The 27,887-nt window shown below is 45.3% G+C and overlaps 1 protein-coding gene across 2 annotated transcripts in view; it reads left to right on the top strand.

Moving 5' to 3' along the window:
* The first annotated feature begins 6,112 nt into the window (after nucleotides 1-6,112).
* AK7 (adenylate kinase 7) overlaps nucleotides 6,113-27,887 on the top strand; it is a 73,092-nt gene continuing 51,317 nt past the window's right edge. For both annotated transcript variants that reach the window (XM_047738354.1, XM_047738355.1), the window contains exons 1-4: nucleotides 6,113-6,240; nucleotides 11,107-11,295; nucleotides 15,909-16,017; nucleotides 25,893-25,987. In XM_047738354.1, the coding sequence (XP_047594310.1) occupies nucleotides 6,139-6,240; nucleotides 11,107-11,295; nucleotides 15,909-16,017; nucleotides 25,893-25,987 (495 nt within the window). In that variant the 5' untranslated portion in view covers nucleotides 6,113-6,138. The remainder of the gene's footprint in view (nucleotides 6,241-11,106; nucleotides 11,296-15,908; nucleotides 16,018-25,892; nucleotides 25,988-27,887) is intronic.

Consider the following 27,887-nt stretch of genomic DNA (forward strand, 5'->3'; position numbering starts at 1 on the left):
GTTTCCACGTCCGTTTTTTAATTCCGTGCGCTACATTTTGCTGTGAAGTGATCTGCTCTTTCTACCATTACGAAAGAGGAGCAGGGAGAGAAGACATTAATAAAACTATACAGATACTAAAACTTCCATTTCATCTACCTTGTTTAAAGAATTTAATCAGATAAATTAAGCCTTGGTTTCAGCTCCAAAAGAAAAGGGGAAAAAAGGAAAAGCCTCTAAACAAGTAACTCTTACAAATCAGTAAGAAAACAAGAACAATGGGCATATAATACGAGCAAACAACTCAAAAAAATATATAGATGTCCAGTAACCATTTCAAAGATACACAGCCTGGGGACGCCTGGGTGGCTCAGTGGGTTAAGCCGCTGCCTTCAGCTCAGGTCATGATCTCAGGGTCCTGGGATCGAGTCCCACATCGGACTCTTTGCTCAGCAGGGAGCCTGCTTCCCTCTCTCTCTCTGCCTGCCTCTCTGTCTACTTGTGATCTCTGTCTGTCAAATAAATAAATAAAATCTTTAAAAAACAAAAAAAAAAGATACACAGCCTGACCAGTAATTCAAGAAAGGAAAATAAGAGTTTGGCTCTGTGTTTCACCTAATAATTTAATAATCTCCCTTATTTAAATATAATGGTAATAGTAGGGATTTAGTGAGGGGCACTCTTACATTCTTGTCAGAGAATATATCTATGAAACCTTTCTGGAAAACATTAGTAATAGAACCTTTACAAAACTTACAACCTCTGTACCAGTAATGTCCTAGCAAACTAGCATAGGGAAGTGATTCAGCAGAAGACATACTACAAGGATGTTCATTTTCTCTAATGAAAAATTGGAAAGGCTCTAAAAAGTAATGGTTATGCCACATGCTCTTGATGGAAAAATATGCAGCCGTTAAAAATCATGGGAAAGATATCAACAGGAAAAAATTCCAGTACATGATAAAAAAGGGTATAAAACTATGATCTATCTTTGGGAAATCTACAATGTTCTACCGTGTTAATAGTAGCTATCACTAGGTGGTAAGATAAGTCATTTTCATCTCCTTCATGCTTCGTCAGTTTCTGCGTTAGCCTCTGTGCACTAGATAGAGAGGAAATAAGATAAATCCAGGGTTTCAGCCAGCTAGAGAACCTTTCTCTAGCAAAAGCATGAAGCTAGGCTAAGTTGCATTTGCTCCCAGGATCCTTGAAGAGGCAGTAGGATTATGAAGACAGAAGACTGCCCGCCTCTTTTCCCATGATGACTCTCTCCCCACCTTTCCTCTAGGTCATCAATGGCAAATCGGCCCCCAGTGGTTTCCTGATCCTTAGCTTCCTCTACCACACACGGCGCAGTTCTGTTCAGTGACCAAAACACAGAATGCGTAGAGGGGAGCAGGGTAGAAACACAGATCCTGACAGAGGCTGTGTCGACTTCAGAACTCTGCCACCAGCCCCGTTTTGTGGATGACCTAGCTGAGATTTGGACAGACAGACGGACTGGCTTAGGAGCCCACTTGTGAACACTGGAGTTGGGTCAGAACCCAGTCTTCCGTCTCCACCAACTATCCCCATCCAGTGTGTGTTGATAAAAGCATTGCCTGAACTCTGTGGTTACAGTTGCATATCATTTTATTGTGCTTGACAGATAATGCAGGATTTTTGGTTACATAGGTATTTTTTAGGGTGGTCAGTGATCTTGGATGTTACTGTAGTTGGGGGGGGTGCCACAAACCATATCCATATAGGCTGGTGAACTTAATTGTAAGTTGTGTCCTGATTGCTCCACTGACCAGCCATTCCCCTCCCCCTCTCCCTTTCTCTTTGCACTTACGTATTCCCTGAAACAGTATTGAAATTAGGCCAGTTAGTAACTCTACAGTGGCCTGTTAAGTATTCGAGAGAAAGGAAGTATCGCGCATCTCTCAATTTATATCAAAAGCTAAAAATAATTAAGTTCAGTGAAGGAAACGTGGAAGGCCAAGATAGGCCAGAAGCTAGGCCTCTTGCACCCTTTAGCCGAGATGTGACTGCAAAGGAAAAGCTACTGCAGCGAATGCATGAAGGATAAAGCAAACCAGCCTTACTGCTAGTGGGGAGGAAGTTTGAGTGTTGTAGAGGGAGGATCAGCCAACCACAACATCACCTTACGCTAAAGTCTAATCCAGAACAAGGCCTTAACTCTTCAACGCTACGAAGAGTGGAAGAGGCGAGGAAGTTGCAGAAGAGTTGAAAGCCAGCAGAGCTTGTTCAGGAGGTCTAAGGCAAGACGTCTCCATACCATGCAAAGTACAAATCAAAGCAGCAAGCTATGGAGAAGAGCTGGCTAAGACGATTAATGAAGGTGGTTACACCAAACATTTTCAGTGCAGATGAAACAGTCTTTATTGGAAGAAGGTAATTTCTAGGACTACGGTAACTAGAGAGAACACAGTCCCTGGCTTCAAAGGATGGGCTGACTTGTCCGGGGCTAATGCTCCACTGACTTCAAGCAGAAGCCAATGCTTACTTACCGTTCCAAAAAATTAGGGCCCTTAAGAATTATGCTAGGGGTGCCTGGGTGGCTCAGTCACTGAGAGTCTGCCTTTGGCTCAGGTCATGATTCTGGGCTTGAGCTCCGCACTGGGCTCTGCACTCAGTGTGGAGTCTGCTTTCCCTCTGCACCACCCTGTTCTCACTCAAAATCTTAAAAAAAAAAAATTATGCTAAATCCTCTCTGTGCTCTATAAACAGAACAAATAAGCCTGGCTGACAGCACATCTGTTTATAACATGGTTTGCTAAATAAATTCATTTCTAAATATTACTGCTCGTTGACAATGTACCTGGTCACCCAAGAACTCCGATGGAGATACGCAGTTAAATGAATGTTATGCCTGCTACCACAACATCTGTTCTGCCCCAGGGATCAAGGCGTCATTTCAACTTTAAAGTCTTATTTAACAAACACATTTCAGGGGCGCCTGGATGACTCAGTGGGTTAAAGCCTCTGCCTTCGGCTCGGGTCATGATCCCAGCCAGGGTCCTGGGATCGAGCCCCTCATCGGGCTCTCTGCTTCACAGGAAGCCTGCTTCTCCCTCTCTCTCTCTGCCTGCGTCTCTGCCTGCTTGTGATCTCTGTCTGTCAAATAAATAAATAAAATCTTTTTTTTAAAAAAAGGAACATTTTGAAAGCTATATAGCTGTCTTACAATTCCTCTGATGGATCTGGGCAAAGCAAATTGAAAACCGAAAAAGTCTTCACCATTCTAGATGCCATGAGAAGCATTCATTCATGATTCACGAGGAGAGGTCAAAAGACCAACATTAATAGGAGTTTGGAAGAAGTTCATTCCAACCCCCATGGATGATTTTGAGAGGCTCAAGATTTCAGTGGAGGAGAAAACCACAGATGGGGTGGAAACAGCAAGGAGCCCGAGGATGGGACTGCATGGCTGCAATCTCATGATAAAACTTGAACAGATGAGGCGTTGCTTCTTATGGATAAGCTGAGAAAGTGGGTGTCTTGAATGAATCTCCTGATGAAGATTGTTGAAATGACAACAAAATTAGAATATTTAATAACTGAGTTGATCAAACAGCAGCAGGGTTTGAGAGAATCCACTCCAATTTTGTAAGAAGTTCTACTGGGACGCCTGCATGGCCTAGTTAAGTGTCTGCCTTTGGCTCAGGTCATGATCCCAGCGTCCTTGGATGAAGCTCCATGTTGGGCTCTCCACTCAATGGGGAGTCTGCTTCTCCCTCTGCCGCCGCCCCCCCCCCCCCCCGCTCATGCTCACTCGTTGGTTCTCTCTCTCTCTCACTTTGTGCACTCTCTTCTCAAATTCCAGTAAATGAAATCTCTTAAAAGAAGAAGAAAGAAGTTCTGTGGATAAAACATTATCAAACATTATCACATGCTACAGAAATCATTCCTGAAAGGAAGAGTTAATCGATGCTGCAAACTTGATTATCTTATTTTAAGAAATTGCCCCAGCCACCCCAGCCTTCAACACCCACCACCCTAACCAGTCAACGGCCATCAACATTGAGGCAAGACCCTTGCTGAGAGCTCAAATGACATTTACCTTTTTTTTTTTAGCAATAAAGGTTTTTTAATTATGGTATGTACATTAGTTTTTTTAGAGATAACTCCTATAGAACACTTAATCAACTATAGTATAGGGTAAACACTTTTTATGTGCACTGGGAAGCCAAAAAATTCATTTCACTTGCTTTGTTGCAACATTTGCTTTATCATGGTGGTCTGGAAACCAAAATTCTCCATACGCCTTGTATGAGAGCTGATTTTGAAAAAAGGAGTAACAGTAAAAGAAAGGTACATTACTTGTTAATAGAGTTTCATTTTCTCACCTACCAGTACGATAGATGATATAAAACTCTCTGGAAGCCATCCACTTATAACTATGGTGCTAGCTCATTTAGCTGTTACCAGGAATATAAACAATAAGAACGAAACAACGTGAGATATTTTATAGTGACACTTCCAGTTGAACAGCTTTCAAAATACCTGCTTAACTGCATATCAATGGGGACAAACTAAAAATCAAAAGGGGGCATTCAGTGAATTCTAGACTATTGGAACTAACAAGTCATCAAGAAGATCTACTCCATCAAGTTTTGCACAGGTCTTGCATGAATATTTTTACATCTTGTTAACTTCAAAAAAAAGAATGTTGCTATGAGCAAGCTGTTCCCAAATTGAATGCAAAATTTCAAAGTGTTAATTATTTTATCAAAACAAGTTTTAATGAGACATGTATAAAAAAAGACGGTGGGGTGGGGTGCCTGGGTGGCTCAGTCGTTAAGCATCCGACTCTTGATTTGGGCTCTGGTCATGATCTCAGGTTAGGGGAGATCCAGCCCAGCATGGGGCTCTCCACTGGACATGGAGCCTGCTTAAGATTCTTTCTCACTCTCCCCCTATCTTTGCCCACCATTAGTTAATTAGTTAATTAATTGAAAGGGTGGAGGCCAAAAAAAAAAAAAAAAGGAAAAAGAAAGGCTCCCATTTGCAGAAGTGGGCCTTATAAGTTGCAGGAAAAAAAAAATTTTTCACCTTTGGACACCACTACAATAAAGACTGTCAAATATGTCTTATTCAATCGTAATAGCCCTGTTAGGCTGGTGAGTTCATGCCTGTTTTAAAGCCAATTTAACAGCTGGGGTAAGGTTAAAACATTGTCCCCATCACTCACAGATGGCTGCAGAGCTGGAATTCAAGGCCAGATCTGCTGAGTGCCCAGATCCTCCAAGCTGGCTGGAACTCCTGGGTCACATCATTTTTTTTTTTAATCAATCAGTTTAAAAAAAAAAAAAAAAGAAAAGAAAAGAAAAACACCTAAAAATCGCAGTATGTGTTCAATATTCACATTTAACAAGTTGTTTGGAACACGAAGAATTTCAATAGAATCCAAGATAAGGGCAGAATGCCCACAAGGACATCTGTGGTCCTGTGATAAGACAAAGTGAATGTCCTCTTTTAACCTGTCGGTTTATCTGGGCACCTCCCCGTATAATCTCATTTGGGAAGTCAAAAGCCTAAATTCCATCCTTTTGTGAACGTGGACGACAGCCTAGCACGGAGGCCTCCACCGGCCACCACCCCCGCCCACCCCCAGGGGTCTTTCCCCGCGGCTCGTAACAGCCCCCGAGTCCGCCGAGCCCCACAGACGGAGCAGCGACTGGGGGCACCGTGCGGGCCACACACGCTGTCGTTCCGGCGTCCGGGACCCAGAACTCCACGGCGGCAGCTGCTCTCGGCGCCCGGGAGGACCATCCCACAGGGGAATGGGCTTCAGGCTTTCCCCGTTCCGGAGAACCAGCAGTTATTTTCAGTCCCCCGGGTCTCGTGAACCCTGGGGCGCGTTTCCCGTTTTGGAATGAAAGAGATGAAAGGGAGCAGCGGTCACGTGGCCCCGGCGTCAGGGCTCCGGAGGCTCCGAAAGCCGACTGGCCCCGGCCGGAGAGCACCGGGCGTGGAGCCAGAGCGCGCAGGGATGGGGAGAGACCGCGGCCCCCCAGGCCCGGGTGAGCCCCGCCCCCGCCCCGGAACGCCCCGCCTCGCGCTGTAGGCCCCGCCCCGGAGAGCCAGCCCCCGCCCCACCTCCTTGGCAACCAGAGGGACGCTTTCTCCTTAGCAACCAGGGCTGCTCCCACCATGGCTGAGGAAGAGGTTACTGCAGCCACGGAGAAAGTTAGCCGGAGCCAGAGGGTGTTCATAAACCTGCTGGATTCATACAGCAGCGGGAACATCGGGAAGGTGAGCGGCGGCGGGTCAGAGTACAGAGAGCCCCAGTCCCCAGCTCCCAGGCCCCCGCCCCGGGGTGCCCGAGCTCCCGAACCCAACGAGGGTCTGCGCCGCGGGGCGCTGCAGGGCCTCCCCTGAAGGAGGGTCCCTCGTCCTGGGCACAGTCCGCACGCGGAGCGCCAGCTGGAAGCCCAGGTGTTCGGAGCTCGCCGGTGCGGCGCGGCGTCCTCCCCATCTACGAAAGGAAACCCAGGCGCAGCGTGTTCGTTCTTCCGTCCCTTCCACGTACATTTGGAGGGTCGTTTGAGGCACGTTTTGTTTATGTGCCAGGCACTGTTTGGGGCCCTGAGTCCCACCGAACTTCCCCACCCTCCGTCTTTAGCCCTGGGGAATGAGGATGTTCTGAAAGAGGGTCCTGAGACCGTTCGTCGGGAAATACTCAGTAGTCAAAAGGAAGCCATAATTTTATCATCTCCCAGACCGGGACTCATTCATCTCCGATCTCCCCTCTGGAACAACACAGACGTGTGTCCTCGCCCTGGGCACACTTGGGGCAGGCTAAGGATCCCACTTTCAGACAACACATGCTACCGAGAATAGGATGTGGCTGCAGTGCATACCATCTGTACTGGTTTCCTAGGGCTGTGGTCAACAAAGTACCGCAAGCTTCATGGCTTAAAACAACGGGGTTTATTCTGTCTTGGTTCTGGAGGCCAGAAGCCCAAAATCAAAGTTTTGGCAAGGCTGGTTCCTTTTAAAAGCTGCGGGGAAGATTTCTGCTGCACACATCTCTCTCTCTCTCTCTCTCTCTCTCTCTCTCTCTCTCTCTCTCGTAGTTTTTGGCACTTGCCAGCAATTCTCGCATCCTTTGGCTTGTAGACTCATCACTCCAACCTCTGTCTCTGTCTTCCCATGGTGTTTCCCGCAATTCTGTGTCCGAATTTCCCTGTTTTTAGGACACTGATCTTTGGATTAGAGCCCATTCTAATCCAGTATGACCTCATTTTAACTTGATTCCAGCTGCAAAGACCCTATTTCCAAATGGGGATGGGGAGTAGGGGGCCACTACTCCATCCAGTACACCATCTAAAGATCAGTCAAAAAATATATAGATTTAGGGGCGCCTGAGTGGCTCAGTGGGTTAAAGCCTCTGCCTTCGGCTCAGGTCGTTATCCCAGGGTCCTGGGATCGAGTCCCACATCGGGCTCTCTGCTCAGCAGGGAGCCTGCTTCCACCTCTCTCTCTCTGCCTGCCTCTCTCCCTACTTGTGATCTCTGCCTGTCAAATAAGTAAAAATCTTTAAAAAATATATAGATTTAGATTACTTATATGTAAAAATAGTAATACTGTATATATGGCATGCAACAATATATATGGTAATATTTGTGATGGTGTTGTGAGAAAGGAAGCTACAAGGCTCAAGGAGGAGTCATTTGCCAAGACAGCAAACCAGGACTTAATTAGTTTCAATCTCTCCAGGAGTGGAATTTTAGACAATCATCTAGAATTCTCTGCGCAGCATCAATGAGGTGGTCTGTCACAGGGCTCTCTCCATTCCCCAAAGGAAGATGAGGTAATTTGCATGACGACCCCCCCCTTCCCTAAGGGAAGGTGACCTTGCTAAAACAATCCTTTCTTTTTTTGCTAATAACTCCTCACCCCACCCTCCTTCTCACAAAAACCTTCCATTCTGTGCGGCTTCTCTGGGCTCCCCTCTGCTTGCAAGATGGGATTTCTGCTGAATTCATGAATAACTTAATAAAGCCAATTAGATCTTCTAATGTTCTCAGTTCAGTTTTATTTTTCAGCAGTATGTACTTGTATGTGATAAGTATCTACTACGAGAGACTAAAAATATACGATACATCTCCTACATGACTAGAAAAGCAAGGGGAGGGGCAGAGAAAGGACAAGGGTACAATAGGCAAAAATAAGTAACAAAATATGTTTATTTAAAGAAAGGAAGCTTTAGGGGTGCCTGGGTGGCTCAGTGGGTTAAGTCTCTGCCTTCGGCTCAGGTCATGGTCTCAGGGTCCTGGGATTGGACCCCACATCTGGCTCTCTGCTCAGCAGGGAGCCTGCTTCCCCTTCTCTCTCTGCCTGCCTCTCTGCCTACTTGTGATCTCTCTCTGTCAAATAAATAAATAAAATAAAATAAAATAAAAACTTTAAAAAGACAGGGGTAGTATGAAGGGATTTATGTCTTTCAAAAAGATACAGATATAGAGAAGATAGGTAGGTAGATCGATAAATAGAGATGATCTGTATGCAGAAAATGTCTCAAAGTACAGGCACGTGAGTGGTCCAGTCGTTTGAGCCTCCAACTCTTGATTTTCGCTCAGGTCGTGATCTCAGGGTCATGGGATCAAGCCCCTCGTAGGGCTCTGTGCTCAGAAGAGAGTCTGCTTGAGATTCTTGGTCTCTCTCTCCCTCTCTCTGGCCCTCACCCTCACACCCCAGGATAAGCATCAAGCCGGAGGAGCTGATTCAAAGGCAAGCTCCAAGGCAGACGTTCTGAGTGGGAGTCGGAGGACAGAGAGGTGAGCGTGTGGGGAATCACGCCCGGGACAGCAGGCACAGGGCCCAGGACCCTTTAGACTTGGCGGCCCACAAATGTGTTTTAATTTCTTTTATAATCAGAAGGAAACAAATGAGATTTTAAAGTTAAAGACGGTGGGTCTTCATGGCAATACAGTCATGAAATATAATTTTTAGTATTTTTTTTTCTTGGAGGAAAGGACCCATGAAAGTCCAAAGATGGCCCTGCTCAGCAGCTCTCTGGTGCCCCATCCACTTTTTGCATAAATTTAACGAAGCGGAATCACACACGGTGGGGGGGGGGGGGGGGGTTGCTGTGGGGAAATGTAAGGGAGAGGAACAAACAGACTCCCTGGGGGCTCGATTTCACCACCCTGAGATCACGACCTGAGCTGAAATCAAGAGTCAGAGGCTTAACCCCCTGATCCCCTGACCCACCCAGGTGCCCCTCTGGATTATTTAAAAAGGGAGGTGACTTGATTGAGATCAGGAGGGTGGGAGGCAAGAGAATTTAAACTTTTTCTTTACTCCCTTTTGAACTCTGGCTATTTTTTTTACAGCACAATGTTTTCAGAACAAAAGTTTTCTTTTAGTTTGTAGAGATCTTTTCCAAAAGCTTATCGATAACAGAATGTTTCCGTTATTCCTTGACTAACCTGGGTTCCAGTTCTGAAATTTTAGGGAATTTCTGTTCTCCATACCAAGCCGCGCAGGAGTGGGAATATGAAGCATATAAAAGAAATGGCGGGGCGCCTGGGTGGCTCAGTGGGTTAAGCCGCTGCCTTCGGCTCAGGTCATGATCTCAGGGTCCTGGGATCGAGCCCCGCATCGGGCTCTCTGCTCAGCGGGGAGCCTGCTTCCTCCTCTCTCTCTACCTGCCTCTCTGCCTGCTTGTGATCTCTCTCTGTCAAATAAATAAATAAAATCTTTAAAAAAAAAAAAAAAAAGAAATGGCGGCTGGGTCTCTAGTCTTCAGGCTCCTGCCCAGCTGGGCAAGGCCAGCTGCTCCCCTGCCCCCACTCCCCAACACGTCCCTGGGAGAGAGGAGGGTGGGGGTTAGGGTCCATGTCCCGCCTTGGGGATCAGAAGGTACAGTTGCACCCCTCCCTGCCCATGCAATCTTGGGCAAGCTCCTTATAGCTGGACATCAGTGTCCTCGACTATGAAATGGGATAATAAAATGGAATGTGTATTTTTTAACTTTTTAAAAAGATTTTATATGTTTATCAGTCAGAGAGAGGGAGCACAATCAGGAGAGGGGCAGGCAGAGGGAGAAACAGGTTCTCCACTGAGCAGGGAGCCCAATGTGGGGCTTGATCCCAGGAACCTGGGATCGTGACCCAAGCTGAAGGCAGATGCTCAACCATTGAACCACCCAGGTGCCCTGGAATATGTATGTTTGAGAGAAAAATGAAAATATATATGACATACTTAGAAGAAATGTATTCCCTTAAGTGGGTGAACCTGACAAGCCGGGATTACTTACGTAAAATGACTGTTACCAAAATAAATGAGGTGGGACTTCCAGTCGGCTTGGGTTTTTTTCTGTATGTTTTCCTCCCAAGGTATGATCATGTCATGATTGCTTACATACGTTTAACATGTAAATTACAATAAAATCATTCTTATTTACATGCAAATAATTATATGTTAAGTATACACACATATACCATACACATATATATGAAACTCTTTAACATTGCATAAATCACTCCCAAGGATAACTTCTGTAAGATAAGAAATAAAACTTCACCAACCTGATTTTTTTCCTCTTTTGAGAGAGAGAGCACAAGCTAGCAAGGGGAGGGGGGAGGGGCAGAGGGCGAGAGAAAGAGAGAGAGAGAATCTTAAGCAGGCTCCATGCCTGATGGAGGGCTGGATCTCTTGACCCTGAGACTGAGTATAAGTAAAAAGGAAGATAGAAGATCTCACTAGTAATTTTTATATGGATTACTTGTGAAATTAGGAATATTTTTAACCTGTTGGGTTAAATAAAACATGACTACATTCATTTCACTGGTTTCCTTTTACTTCTGTTCATGGGGCTACTAGCCAGTTTAATTCACCAGAGTAGATAGCATGACATTACTCCATTTCTATTAGGCAAGACCAACATGGTGACCGCAGCCCTTCCCTGCCTGTTGCCAGAGCAGAAAATACCCTTGCCACATGCTTTAAGCTCTCTGAGCCAGGGTTCCTCCTCTATAAAATAGAATGTCGTGAGAGCACGCACTTTGCTGTGTCACTCAGTTAGTGTTAACTTCAGCGAGCTACCAGTGTACAGCCCTCACTCTACACTGTTCTTTGTTGTTTTCTTAGTACGTTTATGCTTTCTTGCAGTTTCTGTCTAACTGCGTTGTTGGGGCTTCCCTTGAAGAAATTACGGAAGAAGAGGAAGAAGACGAAGAAAATAAGTCAGCCCTGCAGGAAGCCTCATCAGTCAAACTTAAGGAAGGCACCTTCCAGATTGTGGGCACACTCTCCAAGCTCGAAAGTGTTCAGCCCGACTTTGCCGTGGAGACATACACTGTAAGTCTAGGTGGCTGTTGCTAAGACTAAACCAAGGGCAGAGCCACCTCGAGCTCCCACACCTTCACGGTACACTCTTAAGTCTTTGCTTCCTCTCTCTTCTGCAAACTTGGGAGTGGGAGAAAGTGAGGGGCAGATGGAAGTAGGTCCTTCTCCTCTGATGGAGAACAACCACGGTCTCCACTTTAAATGTGTGCCTTTACAAACAAAGCATTTAAATTAGATATTCTTGGAAGGGGTGGATCTAATCTAGACTTTCAGACTATACAATTTTTAACCTTGGGGCGCCTGGGTGGCGCAGTTGGTTAAGCATCCAACTCTTGATTTTGGCTCAGGTCATGATTCAGCGGTGTGAGGTTGAGCCCTGCACTGGGCTCCATGCTGTGTGCAGAGCCTGCTTAAGATTCTCTCTCTCCCTCTCCCTTGGACACCAGATAAAAAAAAAAATTTCTAAACTGTGTTTAAAATGCATTCGACCCGAAGGGCACCTGGGTGGCTCAGTGGGTTAAAGCCTTTGCCTTCGGCTCAGGTCATGGTCCCAGGGTCCTGGGATCGACCCCCACATCAGGCTCTCTGCTCAATAGGGAGCCTGCTTCCCCCTCTCTCTCTGCCTGCCTCTCTGCCTACTTGTGATCTCTGTCTGTCAAATAAATAAATAAAATCTTGAAAAAAAATAAAAATAAAAATAATGCATTCAACCCTACATTACCCAACAACCCCGGGCCATCGCGGGTGGAAGAGAAACCTCCTTTGGTAATAAACCCACCACATAATAACACATCATTATGTTACTGTCTTATTGAGAAACAGTGCTGCTCTTGTCAAAAACCCTCCTCTGCTCTGGAGCTGAAGTATAACACGAAGACAGAGTTGGGGGATAAAGAGGAACAATCATTTTATTACTTTGCCGGGCAAAGGAGGCTGAAACAGGCTAATGCCTTCACAACTCAGACCCTTCCAGTTAAAAAATGGGCAGAAGGCATGAATAGACCTTTTTCTGAAGACAGCATGCAGATGGCTAAGGGACATGTGAAAAGATGCTGAGCATCAGTCATCATCAGGGCAATTCAGATGAAAACCACAATAAGGTATCACTTCACATGTGTCAGACTGGCTAAAATTAACAAGTCAGGAAACAACAGATGTTGGCAAACATGCAGAGAAAGGGGAACCCTCTTGTACTATTGTGGGAATGCAAGCTGGTGCAACCACTCTGGAAAACAGTATGGAGGTTCCTCAAACAGTTACCCTATGAGCCAGGAAGTGCACTACTCGGTGTTTACCCAAAGGATCCAAAAATGCTGATTCAAAGGGGCACCTGCACCCCAGGGTTCATAGCAGCAATGTCCACAATAGCCAGACTGGAAAGAGCCCACATGTCCATCGATGGGCAAATGGGTAAAGAAGATGTGGTGTATCTACATGGAATATTACTGAGCCATCAAAAAGAATGACGTCTTGCCATTTGCAACGACATGGATGGAACTACAGGGTACTATACTAAGTGAAATAAGACATTCATAGACAAATACCAAATGATTTCACACATAGCTCAGATTTAGGAAACAAAACAGATGAACACACGGCAAGGGGAAAAAAAGAGTGTGGGGAAGCAAACCATAAGAGACTCTCAATAATAGAGAACAAAATGAGGGTCCCTAGATGGGAAATGGGGGGGTGGACTAGATGGATGATGGGTATCAGGGAGGACACCTGTTAGGATGAGCCCTGGGTATTATATATAAGTGATGAATCACTAAATTCTATGTCTGAAGCTAATATTACACTGTATGTTAACTAACTGGAATTTAAATAAAAACTTGGGGGAAAAAACAAATACTGTAGACCCACTTTTATAAGAAAACACAGGATCTGAATGGTTTCAATAAGAATCTGGTCAATGCTGGCAGCCTCGCTCCCCCTGTCTTCAAGGAGGCCTCCTGACCAACACTGGCACCAGCCATCCGAGTCTTGTTACTAAGTGTAAGTTGAGGTCAGTGGGTTGTCAGTATGAATACCCAGTTCCCGGGACAGAATTCTACAGAAAAGCAAGTGAAGGGGAGGGGAAAGCTTCAAGAATGGAGAAGAGAAAAACATGTTCCGTTTAAAGTCTAAGACTTCAGAAAGCAGTAGCGTGTCCATCTGAATTTCCACCCATCTTTACATTTCTGTAGCGGTTTTACTGCTTCTCCCGTGACCCATCTACTCAATCCTCATCCTGGATATTTATGTACTTCTGAGAGGGGTGTCCCTCTCATCACCCTGCCTGCCGCTCTTCAGGCCCTACCCTACAGCTTTGAAGACACCACACCGTGCAACAGCCTTTCCTCTTCCAACCCACCCAGTCCTATTTATCCATCAGGGTTTGACTCAGGATGTCACCTCCTCCAGGAAGCTCTCAGTGATTTCTGTTTCTATACTCCTTGTTTCAATACTGAGCTCTTTTCTTGTAGTCCCACAGCATCTTTACCTGCCTACATCATCACACTTGTCACACTTGATGGTTATTGTCTGTCTCTTGTGGGTGGCCCAGACCATAACCATCACCCCCTGGAGAACAGACACCTCACTTTTTCTCCGGCTCATTTGTGCCATCTTTGGCCCCAAGCACATCGACTGGCAGAAAGTAGCCCTCAGCAAACACTTGTGAGATGAATGAATGAATGAATCCCCTCCTGCCCTCTGAGGGAACTTTCTCCACCACTTACCCGTTTTCACACTCTCCAGGGGCTTTGCTCACCACCAGGTTCTTTCTTTCCACCTATCCACATGCTTCATGCTCCCATCTTTCCAAGAGTCAAAAACATCACATGTGGCCTCCCTGCTGGCTACCGTCCTCTTTCTCTGGCCCTAGCCCCAGGCCACCACTGCTACATTCACCAGCCTCACTCCTGCATTCATGGCCTGTGAGTCCCACCTGCCAGAAGGCTCTGCCCCCACCAGGGAGCTCTAAATTCCCAAAGTCCTGTCTTCCCTGCTTTCTCGGGAGTCAGTCTCCTTCCTCCTTCCTCAGCCTTCATAACCTGGCTTCTCTTGTGCATCTGAGGCTCCCTTTGAATGCGGTTTTCCCCAGAGCCCCCTCCTTTCTCCTAACGGATGTCCTTCCTCAATCTCATCCAGGCCTGTGGCTTCGGCTCCCCAACAGGAACCAATGTCTTTCACATCTGCCACCAGCCCTGTTGACATCCAAATCCAGCTGCCCTAGAGTGCCCACCCCTGCCCCCAGAAAGCCCTGCTGGCACATCTGAATCAATATGCCCCAAATTAAATTTACTATGCTCCTCTACAAAACCCCTCTGTCTTTTAGACTCTTCATTTTTATTAAGAACCCTGCTCTCTGCATCAGTCTGGGCTGTTCAGGTCTATAAGCACTAGGGAAATGTGGCAATGCAAACTGGCTTAATAAAGAAATTCTTCAGTTTATGTGGCTGGCAGTCTCTTAAAGAAGATGCACTTTCAGGGCTGGCGTGATCCAGGGGCTGCTGTTGCTTTTCCTGCCCCTTCCTGGGCTCTGCCTCCCTTTGAGGGTGATTTCATTCTCAGGCTGGCAGGAAGGAGGCAACAGTCTGGAGCCTCACAGTCACAAACAGCAATGTTTGTAGCCTCCAGACTGTGGGACATGCATGTCTGTTGTTTAAACCACTCAATGTGTGACCCTAAGTAATAGCAGCCCTCGGAAATGAGTACTGGGGGACTCCAAGGGCCTTAGGGAACTGGGCTGGGGAACCTAGCTGGCTGTGCTGCGGGTTTTAACGGGGGCATGAACCCTGCCAGGGTCCTCTCTCTCTCTGGAAAGGCATTCACTTTGCTTCTGTTCGTTAACCAAGTTATGTGGTAAGAGATCACATCTGGTCTGAAATGTTCTGCTTTAATGCAGGTGGTCAAGGAAATGGGGGGAGTATCTGATTCTCAGGATAACTGGACTAACAGCCAATGGAAATCCTGATTTGGAAATGCAGGGTCTTCTGATGGTTACCATAATACCCGCCCACTGTAGGGCACTCCTAGGAAACATACCAACTTCCACACAGGAAGGAATAACTATTTCAAACGTGGTGATCACCAAAGTTACTTTGTCTAATGTAAGAATTTTATATTTTTACCCATTAAAAGTTTCTGTATTTTTAAAATATTCCCAACTGTCAGCTGTAATAAGTCACCTTACATCTACAAAGAGGACCGATTAATTCCATCTTGAGGATTCTGAAGCAATCTGCATTAATCACTCATCAACACTTGTGAGTGGCTCATGATACATAATGGCTTGAATAATCTTGCACAGAGTTGGAGTTAATTTCAAATGCCTCACACATTTTCTTTCAGTGTGTTGTAATTCTTCCCTTCTGAATCGGGGTGTAAACAGCATGCAGAAATAGTACCTAAGATCATTATGCAATTTTTTAATCATCTGTTCCCAACTATTTTTCATAAACTTATTTGTTACTTGGAAACTACACACAGAAGAGAGCCAAAATTTCATTTTAAATAGACATCCTGCAAATGTTTCCTGTAGGACACTTCATTCACAGTATATCTAATTTGGAAATTGTCATTCCGGCTAAATATGAAGGTTAGCTCCTTTCAACAAATGACTCTCAATTCTCTTTTTTCAGACCATCTCTCGAGAAGACCTTCTCATGCGCCTCCTGGAGTGTGATGTCATCATTTATAACATCTCCGAGAACCCACAGCAAGCAGAGGAAGCCATCTGGGCAGTCTCTGGTCAGTGAACCAGTCTCTTCTCTCTCCAGGGAAACTACTCTCATGCAACGTCCTTACCCTCAGAGCTGTCTAATGACCACGAGGCAAATTATGACCACGGGAAAACCGATCTGAAACTTCCCTAAAACATGAAATGAAGTTAGGCTAATGAAGATGCCTTTGGGTCGTGTTAAAGATAAGCTGGGGCATAGGAAAACCTTCTAGAGTTGATGTGAGCAAAAACCAGTTCAGGAGAGCTTGCCATGTGGGAAGCGGTTAGAAGCGCTCCACGGACAGGAACCAGGGCAAAGACTGACCCGGCAAAGGCAGAGCAAAGCAAGCAAATGATTTGATTGGCTATAGCTTAAGCATGGCCTGACCTGGAAGAGCCTAGTTAGCTGTCACGATGGGTCATCCTCAGGTTTTGATTTCCTAACCTTGCGGCAGTTGTAGACCGAGGCTTTGGTTTGCTTATGGGGACTGCTGTGACCTTAGAGCCACCTGAGACTTAATGACCCCGTTACTGAATGAATTAAACAATGCATGCTTCCGAAGAATAGAATATTGTTACTCGTGAAAAGAAAGGAAACGGTAACTTTGGAGATTCAACCTGTATTCATGCTTAAGGAGGTGGGGTTGAACACATTGGGAACATACAAAAACGAATGAGACAAAGATTATACCCGCGAGGTCCCTGTAGTCCCAGGGGAGAGCCAAGGCATATGCGAGGAACTTCACTGTGGGAGAGAGAATGGCACGTTCGCAAGAAAGGCATCACGAGAGGGATGTGCCTTTAAGAGGAGAGGACTTATTTCTGTGAGGATTTGATTCAATTTAATAAATGTCCCCTGATAGTAAGGGTCAGTGAGGCCTCAGGAAGAGTGCTTGCATTTTTCCAATGCTTTCATAACTGTAATGAACTCTAAGGACCGCAGGTCTTAGAGAACAAGGTGATGTCTAGCAATTTGGTGCTGTTATGATTCATCTCTTGATTAAGTTGGGAGCAAAGGAGAAAACATATCAGCTTATTCAAATCACCACCCTAGACTAGCAGGACAGCCAAAAAGACACAGCACACCTTCTATTTCAATATTTTATACACATCAGTATCTTTGTTTCAGGCAGATTAGGTCAGAGGTCAGCAAACTTTCTCTGTAAAGGGCCAAAGAGTAAGTACTTTTGGCTGTTGGAGCCAACTATTGTGCTGCTATGGTGAGAACACAGCCATAGACAATATGTAAGTGATGGGCTGGGTTCCAATAAAAATTTGTTTATAAAATGAGGCACTATTTGCTAACCCTTGAGTGAGATCAACAGCAAAATGATATATTGGGTTAAGTTCAAAGAAAGGGAGTTGGGAACCCAGGTGACTCAGTTGATTAAGCCTCTGCCTTAAGCTCAGGTAATGATCCAAGGGTCCTGGGATTGAGTCCCACATTGGACTCCCTGCTCAGCAAGGAGTCTGCTACTCCCTCTGCCTCCTGCTCCTGCTCCCCCTGCTTGTGCTCTCTCTCTCTCTGTGTTGAATAAATAAATAAAATCTTAAAAAAAAATAAGGTAATGCAGCTTCAGGAATGCCTGTACCATACTCAGGGAAATAATGGAAAAGGACTATCTGTGGATGTGTGGGATTCCTCGGGAGCTTAGAATGATTTCTTTTTTCTGACTTTGTGCCTCCATTTCATTCAGTGAGAAACAAATCAAAAGCATGAACATTGTATCATCTTTTGAAGCAGAGCTTTTTTGAAAAGCCAACTTTCTGCATTTTGCCCCTTTGCAAATATTTACTGATGATGTATAATGGCACCTTCTAAAATAATTGCACTTATATTTGATTGCAGTGCAATCAGAGCTAACTAACATTTGTTGAGTTCTTATTTCGTGTCAGGCTTTGAAAATTGATTTTTCTATATAATGCATACTTGTAATGTTTAAATTTTTTTTCTGAAATTACCCCCAGATATGTTTTGAAAATTAAAAAGCACAGTAGGGCTGGGGCATCTGGGTGGCGCAGTCGGTTAGGCATCTGAGTCTTGGTTTCAGCTCAGGTCGTGATCTCAGGGCCCACATTGGGCTCACACACAGGGCAGAGTCACCTTCAGATTCTCTCTCCCTCTCTCTCTGCCCTTCCCGCGTGTGTACTCACTCTCAAAAGTAAATAAATAAATCTTAAAGTAAAAAAAAAAAAAAAAAAAGCACAGTAAGGGGGCACCTGGGTGGCTCAGTGGGTTAAAGCCTCTGCCTTCGGCTCGGGTCATGATCCCGGGGTCCTGGAATCGATCCCTGCATCAGGCTCTCTGCTTGGCAGGGAGCCTGCCTCCCCTTCTCTCTCTGCCTACTTGTGATCTCTCTCTGTCGAATAAATAAATAAAATCTTAAAAAAAAAAAAAAAAGGCACAGTAAGGCTTAGAATAAAAAGCTACGATTCCTTGCATTTCCCTTCCACTCCATCCCTATACCCCTAAAGGAACCTTGTTTACCCCACTTGTACTTTTTTTTTTTATTCACATATAATGTATTATTTGCTTCAGGGGTACAGGTCTGTGAATCATCAGGCTTACACAATTCACAGCACTCATCATAGCACATACCCTCTCCAGTGTCCATCACCCAGCCACACTCTCCCTCCCCTCCCACCCTCCAGCAATGCTCAGTTTGTTTCTGAGATTAAGAGTTTCTTATGGTTTGTCTCCCTCCTGATCCCATATTGTTTCATTTTTTTCCCTCCCTACCCTCCACAACCTCTCACCCTGCCTCTCAGATGCCTCATATCAGAGAGATCATATGATAGTTGTCTTTCTCTGATTGACTTATTTTGCTTAGCATAATACCCTCTAGTTCCATAAACGTCATTGCAAATGGCAAGATTTCATTTCTTTGATGGCTGCATAGTGTTCCATTGTGTATATACACCACATCTTCTTTATCCATTCATCTGTGGATGGACATCTAGGCTCTTTCCATAGTTTGGCTGTTGTGGACATTGCTGTTATAAACATTCAGGTGCACGTGCCCCTTCGGATCACTACATTTGTATCTTTAGGGTAAATACCCAGTAGTGCGATCACTGGGTCATAGGGTAACTCTATTTTCTTTTCTTTTCTTTTTTTTTTTAAGATTTTATTTATTTATTTATTTATTTATTTATTTATTTGTTTGTTTGTTTGTCAGAGAGAAGGAGAGAGAGAGCGAGCACACAGGCAGGCAGAGAGGCAGGCAGAGGCAGAGAGAGAAGCAGGCTCCCTGCCAAGCAAGGAGCCCGATGCGGGACTCAATCCCAGGACCCTGGGATCATAACCTGAGCTGAGGGCAGCAGCTTAACCCACTGGGCCACCCAGGCGTCCCAGGGTAGCTCTATTTTCAACTTTTTGAGGAACCTCCATGCTGTTTCCCAGAGTGGCTGCACCAGCTCAGGGCTGCCTTTGCTATGCCCCAAAGTGCCGCCTTTTGACAGCGCACGGGAGAAGAATGAGGCACAAATGAGTCAGTTGTAAGAGAATGGGAGCTGGGGACAACAGTAGAAAAGACTGTCGCCCCGAACAACTCCTCAGTCTCATATTTATTAGAAAGTGAGTAACAATCAACAAAGCCAGAGGAGATTACACATTGACCATGAGTCTTGTACATATGTGAGAAGAAAGGCAAAACATGTCTGGTCATGTAGTACGTGACCTACACGAAAGGATTGTCTGACTGCTGGTGCTCTCCAGGGGAGGAGAGACAATGGAAAAATGAAGCAGGCGGCGTTCCGCCCTGAGCGGGCCGGGCATCCCCAGCTGCTCTGCTTCAAGGACGTCCTTCAAGGACATCCTCCCCCAGAGGCCTGTTGCCAGTACATGCTTTTCTTAAGGCTATATCTAAGCATGCTTGGTAACTAGTATAATTTCTCCTAAATTATATTTTAAGCAGTACATTGTTAGGAGGGATGATTACACCAAAGATTTTGGACAGTTCTGTTTTAATTTTCATTTGTTTCCATGAATTTTTTCAATTCTTCTTTAATTTCCTGGTTTACCCATTCATTCTTTAGTGGGATGCTCTTTAGCCTCCATGTATTTGAGTTCTTTCCAACTTTCCTCTTGTGGTTGACTTCTAGCTACAGAGCATTGTGCTCTGAAAATATGCAGGGAACAATCCCAATCTTTTGGTACCAGTTGAGACCTGTTTTGTGACCCAGGATGTGATCTATTCTGGAGAATGTTCCATGTGCACAGAGAAGACTGTGTGTTATGTTGCTTTGGGATAGAATTTTCTGAGTATATCTATGATGTTCATCTGGTCCAGTGTGTCATTTAAAGCCTTTATTTCCTTGTTGATCTTTTGCTTGGATGATCTGTCCATTTCAGTGAGGGGGGTGTTAAAGTCCCCTACTATTATTGTATTATTGTCAATGTGTTTCTTTGATTTTGTTATTAATTGGTTTATATAGTTCATTACTCCCATGTTAGGGGCGTAGATATATAAAATTGTTAGATCTTCTTGTTGGACAGACCCTATGATTATGATATAGTGTCCCTCCTCATCTCTTATTATGGTCTTGAGCTTAAAATCTAATTTATCTGGTTGAATGATTGCCACCCCAGCTCTCTTTTGATGTTCATTAGCATGGTAAATTGTTTTCCAGCTCCTGACTTTAAATATGGAGGTGTCTTTGGGTCTAAAATGAGTTCCTTGCAGACAGCATATTGATGGGTTTTGTTTTTTTATCCATTCTGATACCCTTGTCTTTTGATTGGGGCATTTAGCCCATTTACACTCAGGGTAACTATTGAAAGATATGAATTCAGTGCCATTGTATTGCCTGTAAGGTGACTGTTACTGTATATTGTTTCTGTTCCTTTCTGATCTGTTACTTTTAGGCTCTCTCTTTGCTTAGAGGACCCCATTCAGTATTTCCTGTAGGGCTGGCTTGGTGTTTTCAATTTATTTTAGTTTCTGTTTGTCCTGGAAGCTTTTTATCTTTCCTTCTATTTTCAATGACAGCCTAGCTGTATGTAGTATTCTTGGCTGTGTATTTTTGTCATTTAGTGCTCTGAATATATCATGCCAGTCCTTTCTGGCCTGCCAGGTCTCTGTGGGTAGGTCTGCTGCTAATCTAATATTTCTACCGTTGTATGTTACAGACTTCTTGTCCTGAGCTGCTTTCAGAATATTCTCTTTGTCACTGAGACTTGTATGTTTTACTATTAGAATAAGGGTGTTGACCTATCTTTATTGATTTTGAGGGGGATTCTCTGTGCCTTCTGGATTTTGATGCTTGTTCCCATCACAAAATAGGGAAATTCTCTGTATAATTTGCTCCAATATACCTTCTGCCTGTCTCTCTCTTTCTTCTTCTTCTGGGATCCCAATTATTATAATATTGTTTCATCTTATGGTATCACCTATCTCTCGAATTCTCTGCTCATGGTCCAGTAGTTGTTTGTCTCTCTTTTTCTCAGGTTCTTTATTCTCCATCATTTGGTCTTCTATATCACTAATTCTCTCTTCTGACTCATTTATCCTCACAGTAAGAGCCTCCATTCTTGATTGCACCTCATTAATAGCTTTTTTGATTCATCTTGGTTAGATTTTAGTTCTTTTATTTCTCCAGAAAGGGATTTTATTTCTGCAGAAAGGGATTCTCTAGTATCTTCCATGCTTTTTTTAAGCCCAGCTGGCACTTTGATACTCATCATTCTGAACTCTAGTTCTGACATCTTATTAATGCCTGCATTGATTAGGTCCCTAGCCATTGTGTTGCCTCTTGTTTTTTTTTTTGTGGTGAGTTTTTTCACCTTGTCATTTTATCCAGGTAAGAATAGATGAATGAGGGGCGCCTGGGTGGCTCAGTGGGTTAAAACCTCTGCCTTCGGCTCAGGTCATGATCCCAGGGTCCTAGGATCGAGTCCCACATCGGGCTGTCAGCTCAACAGGGAACCTGATCCCCCACCCCCCGCCTGCCTCTCTGCCTACTTGTGATCTCTGTTTGTCAAATAAATAAATAAATAAATAAAGTCTTTACCAAAAAAAAAAATAGATGAATGAGAGAGCAAACTACCAAAAGGGTAGCAATGACATGAGAAAGATATACACCAACCAAATCAGAAGAGACTTGAAACCGGGGGGAGAAGAAAGGAGGAGAAAAAGGGAAAAAGAAAAAATATATATATATATATTAGACTGGTTAATAGAACAGAGCCACACACTTGATTTTGGATGTATTTTAGTCTGTTAGAAGGAACTACCTCTGAAAATTTTAAAGAAAGAAAAACATATGTATACAAAAATAAGTGTAAACATGATGAAGGGATGGAATATGACTGTAAAGATGAAAATTTTAAAAGATTCTAAAAAAGGAATTGATAAGATAAGAAGTTGGTTGAAAAAAGAAAAAAAAAGAGGAAAAATTGTGATCAGGCTGGAGACTAGAATAAAGCCATGTGCTAGATTTAGGGTATATTTTGATCTTTTAGAAGAAACTGTATCCCAAAATTTTAAAGAAAGAAAAACCTATTTGTATACAAAATAATAAGGTTAAATACAATGAAGGGGTAGATAATGACTATAACAATGAAAATTTAAAAAGATTTTTTAAAAAGGTATTGATAAGATAAAATAGTTTAAAATTGTTTAAAAATGTTAAAATAGGAAAGAGGAAAAAAATTTTAAAAATAGAATAAGAAAAAAAAATTTTTAAATTTAACTTTGAAAGACTAAAGGATCATGGAAAACAGCCGTGAATTCCATGTGTTGCTTTCCCCTAGCTGTGGAGTTCTGCGGTTCTCATTGATCAGTGAACTTGGCCTTGGCTGGATGTTCTTGCTGATCTTCTGGGGGAGGCGGCCTGTTGCCCTGATTCTCAAATGTCTTTGCCCAAGGCAGAATAGCACCACCCTTGCCAGGGGCCGGGCTACGTAATCTGCTGGGGTTCGGGTTCGCGCTCGGGAGCTTTTGTTCCCTGATCGCTTTCCGTACCACTTTGGAGGACGGGAATGAAAATGGCGGCCTCCCAATCTTCCACCTGGAGGAGCCGAGAGCTGGGGGCCCCACCCCACCTCAGAGAAAAACAGTCAGTCCCTCCGTCTCCCTGGTCTCCCGCTGCGCTCCGTGCTCACCCGGCCTGTGAACGAGCATTTCTGTCTCTGGCGCACGGCCCTGTTCAGAGTCTCTAAACCTAGCACATTCCTGCAGTGTATTCCCGCACCACTCCTCCTGGGGGAGGAAGGTGAGTTTCCCGGATGTGCCATGTGTGGGGTCCCTGCTTGAAAAGCAGTGTCCCGATGGTGCCGCGGACCATGGTTTAAGGTAACCCCGAGCTGAGAGCCCTTCCTCCTCTCTGTCTCTGTAGCCAGCTTCCCCGCTCAGATACCTGGGGGCCTTGCCGCACTCAGACACCCACGATCCTTCTGTGACCCTGCGCGTCCCGAGACCACACTGTCCCGGTGAGGGCTCCACCCCCGCTTAGCCTCTGGAGCGACGTCCCTCAGTGGAGCAGGCTTCTAGAAGTTCTGATTTTGTGCTCCGTTGCTCCGCCGCTGGCCGGGAGCCGCCCCTCCCCCCCACGGTCTGTCTTCCTGTCGCTTCGGATTCACTTCTCTGCATGTCCTGCCTTCCAGAAGGTGGTCGCTTTTCTGTTCCTGGAATTGCTGCTCTTCTTCTCTTCCATCTCCTGCTGGGTCTGTAGCTGTTTGGAATGGTTTGATGACTGTCTAGCCAAACTCCTGGGACCCCATGATATGTAGATCTCCTGTTCCTCCACCATCTTCCCCCTCCCCCCACTTGTACTTTTTAACGTATAAAAATCCTTGCACAGTTGTCCTTTGATTATGAATTTTAGACATTAGCCACTGCCCTCCTGCCATGACAGAGGGAACACCATGGTTTCCCAGACTTTGACAACGGTGTCTCCTTTCATGAGCTTTAAAATGGAGTGGGTTTTACTGCCTCTGTCTTCATTCTAATGAAGAGCTTTAAATAATGAAGAAGATTTTACCTCTCTATTTGGGGGAAAGGTTGTAACTGTCTTACCACATTTTGGAGAAGCAGAGTGTTCGTGTCTGTGAGAAAGTACACTTAGAGGTCTTCAGCTGCCATCAGGGTCACCTGGGGGGTGGGGCATGGGCTTGGTGGGGCTTTGAGAATTTTGTCCTTTTCCCCGATGTGCACAATCTTAGATTGGGAGTATGGTTTTTGTTTGGGGATTTTTCTTGCATATTTGTTTGTTGTGTTTTTTTCTTTAAAGATTTTTATATATTTATTTGAGATAGAGCAGGAGTGAGAGAGGGCACGAGAAGGGGTGAGGGGGGCTGAGGGAGAGGGAGAAGCAGGCTCTTCACTGAACAGAGAGCCCGATACTGAGCTCAGGGTTCCATCCCAAGACCCTGAGATCAGGATCTGAGCCAAGGTAGGTGCTTAACTGACTGAGCCACCCAGGCGTCTGCTGTTGTGGGTTTGTTTTTGTTTTGTGTTTTTTGCAAAGGGTAATTCTTACTTCTTAATAATGTTTTATTAAGTAATTTTAAAATGTTTTACTAGAAAAGGATTCTCCTACCTTGCTCTTCACAGATACTCTCCAAGGAAGGCAAGATGACCCAGAAGAAGGGAACAAAGTGTTAGGAATGGGAGAAACCATTTGCATATGAGGATAAAATGTGCTTGTTCACAAGTGAACAAGGAGATTATTTTAGGCCCATTAAAATGATCACAAATGAAAGGATAACCCACTTTGAAGAGCTCTAAGTGGGCCGAGCAGTCACTAACTAGGTCACAAACCAGTCTGAGGCATCGTGGAGCCAACAGGGTAAAAGGGTAGAATGAAATTGAAGAGGCCATTTTTGTTAATAGAATGAAAATGGCACTAAAATGAACGCTTCTGTTGGAGATTAACGCTTGGACGTCGCCTTCTCGGGCTGAATTCAGTAACGCCTTCTTACCTCAGGGTCGGCCTCCACGCGTGCCTTAGACTCAGGGGATCGTCAGCCTTTTATTGTCTTGCTTTTTCAGGGAATTAGCTCCTGAGACTAAAAATGCACCATGACAACCGTGTCACTTAGCTCCTCCGACAATTTAATTAGACCTCCCTTTAGATTTTTTTTTCTGGAAAATTATACATCGTGAAAAATATTTTAATGGAATCACATGCAGAAAGTATTTAAGGAGATTGAATGCTTCAGTGTGTGGAGAGCCTCCTCCCCTTCCCCCGGGAGGCAACAGACCCTTTAGAAATCCAATGTTCATCCTTCCGTCCACCACTGTTTTAGATTCTGATCCCTATGGAATGTTCATCATTAGCCATTCCCGCCATACCCAAGGCCCTCCAGCCACGGCCCACACCGTCCACTGCATGGGCTGTCCCCGCAACCCCCAGGACTGCTTTAGGTGAAATCGTAATGGGGTCTTACCTTTGGATTTGGGGCCTTCGCAGCCCCAGCCCCAACCTTGCTAGGGCCCCCTGCTTCATTCTCCTTGCAGCCGGCTGGCTGTCAGGCATAGTGGGAGAGCTCAGCGTTTGCAACCAGGTTGCCTGGATTGGACTGTGTCCCCCATCTCTCCTCCGTAACTCTGGGCAAAGTACACCCCAGTTCCTGGTCTGTAAAACAGAGATAATAGTAGTACGTATCTCATAGTGGTAAGGAGGCAAGAAAAGCCATGAACTGTTCTAGTCCATACCAGTGAGGATCGGGATGCTCACTGGCCCACTGCTATGGCCCAGGAGGCAAGAAGGAGGGTTAAACCTGGTAGCTGGGCTTAGTAGCGTTTGGGTGGCTGGTGGGAGAATGGCAAGAACCACAAGGGCAGGGGGACTGGCCAGGGAAGCACAGAGGTGACACCCCTCTTAATTTCAAGTCCCACACATGATGGGGAAAGTGAGGTCTTTGGGACCCGAATAACTGCTCCACTTTTTGGCCCTACAGCCCTGAATGAAGAAGTCAGCCACTTTGAGAAGCGCAAGGTATTTATTTTAGTTTCCACCGTGATGACCTGGGCACGATCCAAACTCCTGGACCCTGTAAGTAGCGCACTAGCTTTTCCTTCTTTGTTCTTAAATAAAGATTCATTTATTTAGTTGAGAGAGAGAGAGTGAGTTAGAGGGGAGAGGGGCTGAAGGAGAAGGAGAGAGAGAGAATCCCAAGCAGACTCCCTGCTGAACGAGGAGCCCAACATGGGGCTCGATCCTGGGACCCGAGAATTGGAGGCTCAGTCAGCAGGGCCATGCAGGTGCCCCTGCACTAGCCTTTCCTTTATGCAGCCTTTCACCGTTGATACCTTGTGATCTGTGTGCGGAGAGGACGTTCTGTGGTGCACCGTGTGGTCTTGCCCTCCTGAATTCTATCCCATAATGATCGTTGAACAGAAATCACTGACTCTAAGCACACTCAATTCTGAGGGCCCTCCCTGTGTTATGTGCCACTTGGGAAGGAAAAGATAAATGATACCAATTAAGCTGAAACCATGCTTACTTATCACTTAGACTTCGTATCTGAAAAAGCTCTCTTTTAGCTGTATTGAGACCTCTATTCCTGTCTTACACCTTCTCGTGCAGAGAGGAAAAGGAACATGGACGCCCTATACAGTTGTTATGGGAGCCCCCAAAGCCCTTCATCTTCAGAGGCCAGGTGGGTGACTCACCCGTACCTCCTATCTTTGTCCACACAGTAAGGCAGTGTGCACGCTGCCTTAGGCCATTTCCTTCCTTTTCCATGTGGGCTTACACTCGGTCTTCCAGAGCTGTTGGCTCTCTCTACGGATATCAGATGTACCTTGGCCGTTCTGCCCCAGTGTCTTTGTGCCTGTGAACTGAATCACAGTGCGATCTTGTGAAGGACATTTAGAAAGGCAGTTCAGTGAACAGGTGCAGTGCCTCCTTCCATTGGAAGGGATGACAGAATCAGTTGTGCTCAAGGTCAACCAGGTGCCAGCAAGGACAGCCTCAACACTTTCTGGCTGAGCACCGCTGTAAGAAGACACTGACCGCAAGACCCGTCCCAGCTTCAGAGATCAGAATGTGGGAAGGAAATGCAATATCCTAGAATCAATGGAGTGTGTTACTTATGACGAGGAGATATGGAGGGACTTAGCACGCATTGCGTTAAAGGCCATCTGTTTCTTTCATTGTCTTTCCCTTGGTGAACCGGGAGATCGTTGAGATCGGAGAGCTGTTTTCTGTCCTTTGCTTGTAAAGGTCACTCATCCACTCCCATCTGGTTGCCCTCACGTCAAAGACCTAGCCAGTTATTTGACTCCTGTTCTGGTTCCTGCACACCATCCAGTGAAGTGTCTGCTACAAAACAATCATTGGTCTCTTGACTGGCTGCTGGCCTGCCAGACTGTGCTTGCTCCTTCACTTATAAACTAACTCGTACTGAATTGAGCAAAATGGGAATGTATTGGCTTATAAGTGATAAGTCCAAAGGTGGACTGCAGGCACAGCTGGACCTAGAAGCTTAAACAATGACCTCAGAGCTCATGATTCTCTTTCTCTCTTCTGTTGCTTCCTTCCTCCTGGGTAGGCGTCATTCTCAGGTAGGCTCCCCGTCCTGCTGGCCCCCAACAGCTCCTGGGCTTACATCCCCAGAACTTCAGTTCCCTTTTCCACTTTGCTCATGTCCCACCCCAGGACTGGAATGTGCTGTGTGTCTAAGTCTTGGGATCTAAACTTGAGCCAGGCACTGCAGCCAGGGGAACACAGAGCTCAGGCTGGCCAGGCCTGGGCTTATATACTCACTTGTAGAGGTGGGAAGGATCAGCCCCCAAACTGCATGCTCTGATGGTGGAGAAGACATGGGTCCCCCAAGAAAATTGAGGAAGATGGCTGCTGTGTTAGCACCTGTGTCCTATGGCAAGTCCATATCCTCTCACCGTGGTTGTAACTTGTATTTCCTCAACAGCTCATGATGGCTTGAAGTGAG

This window comes from Lutra lutra, chromosome 7 (genome assembly GCF_902655055.1).
Source record: "Lutra lutra chromosome 7, mLutLut1.2, whole genome shotgun sequence".
In the NCBI taxonomy this organism is placed as follows: Eukaryota; Metazoa; Chordata; class Mammalia; order Carnivora; family Mustelidae; genus Lutra; species Lutra lutra.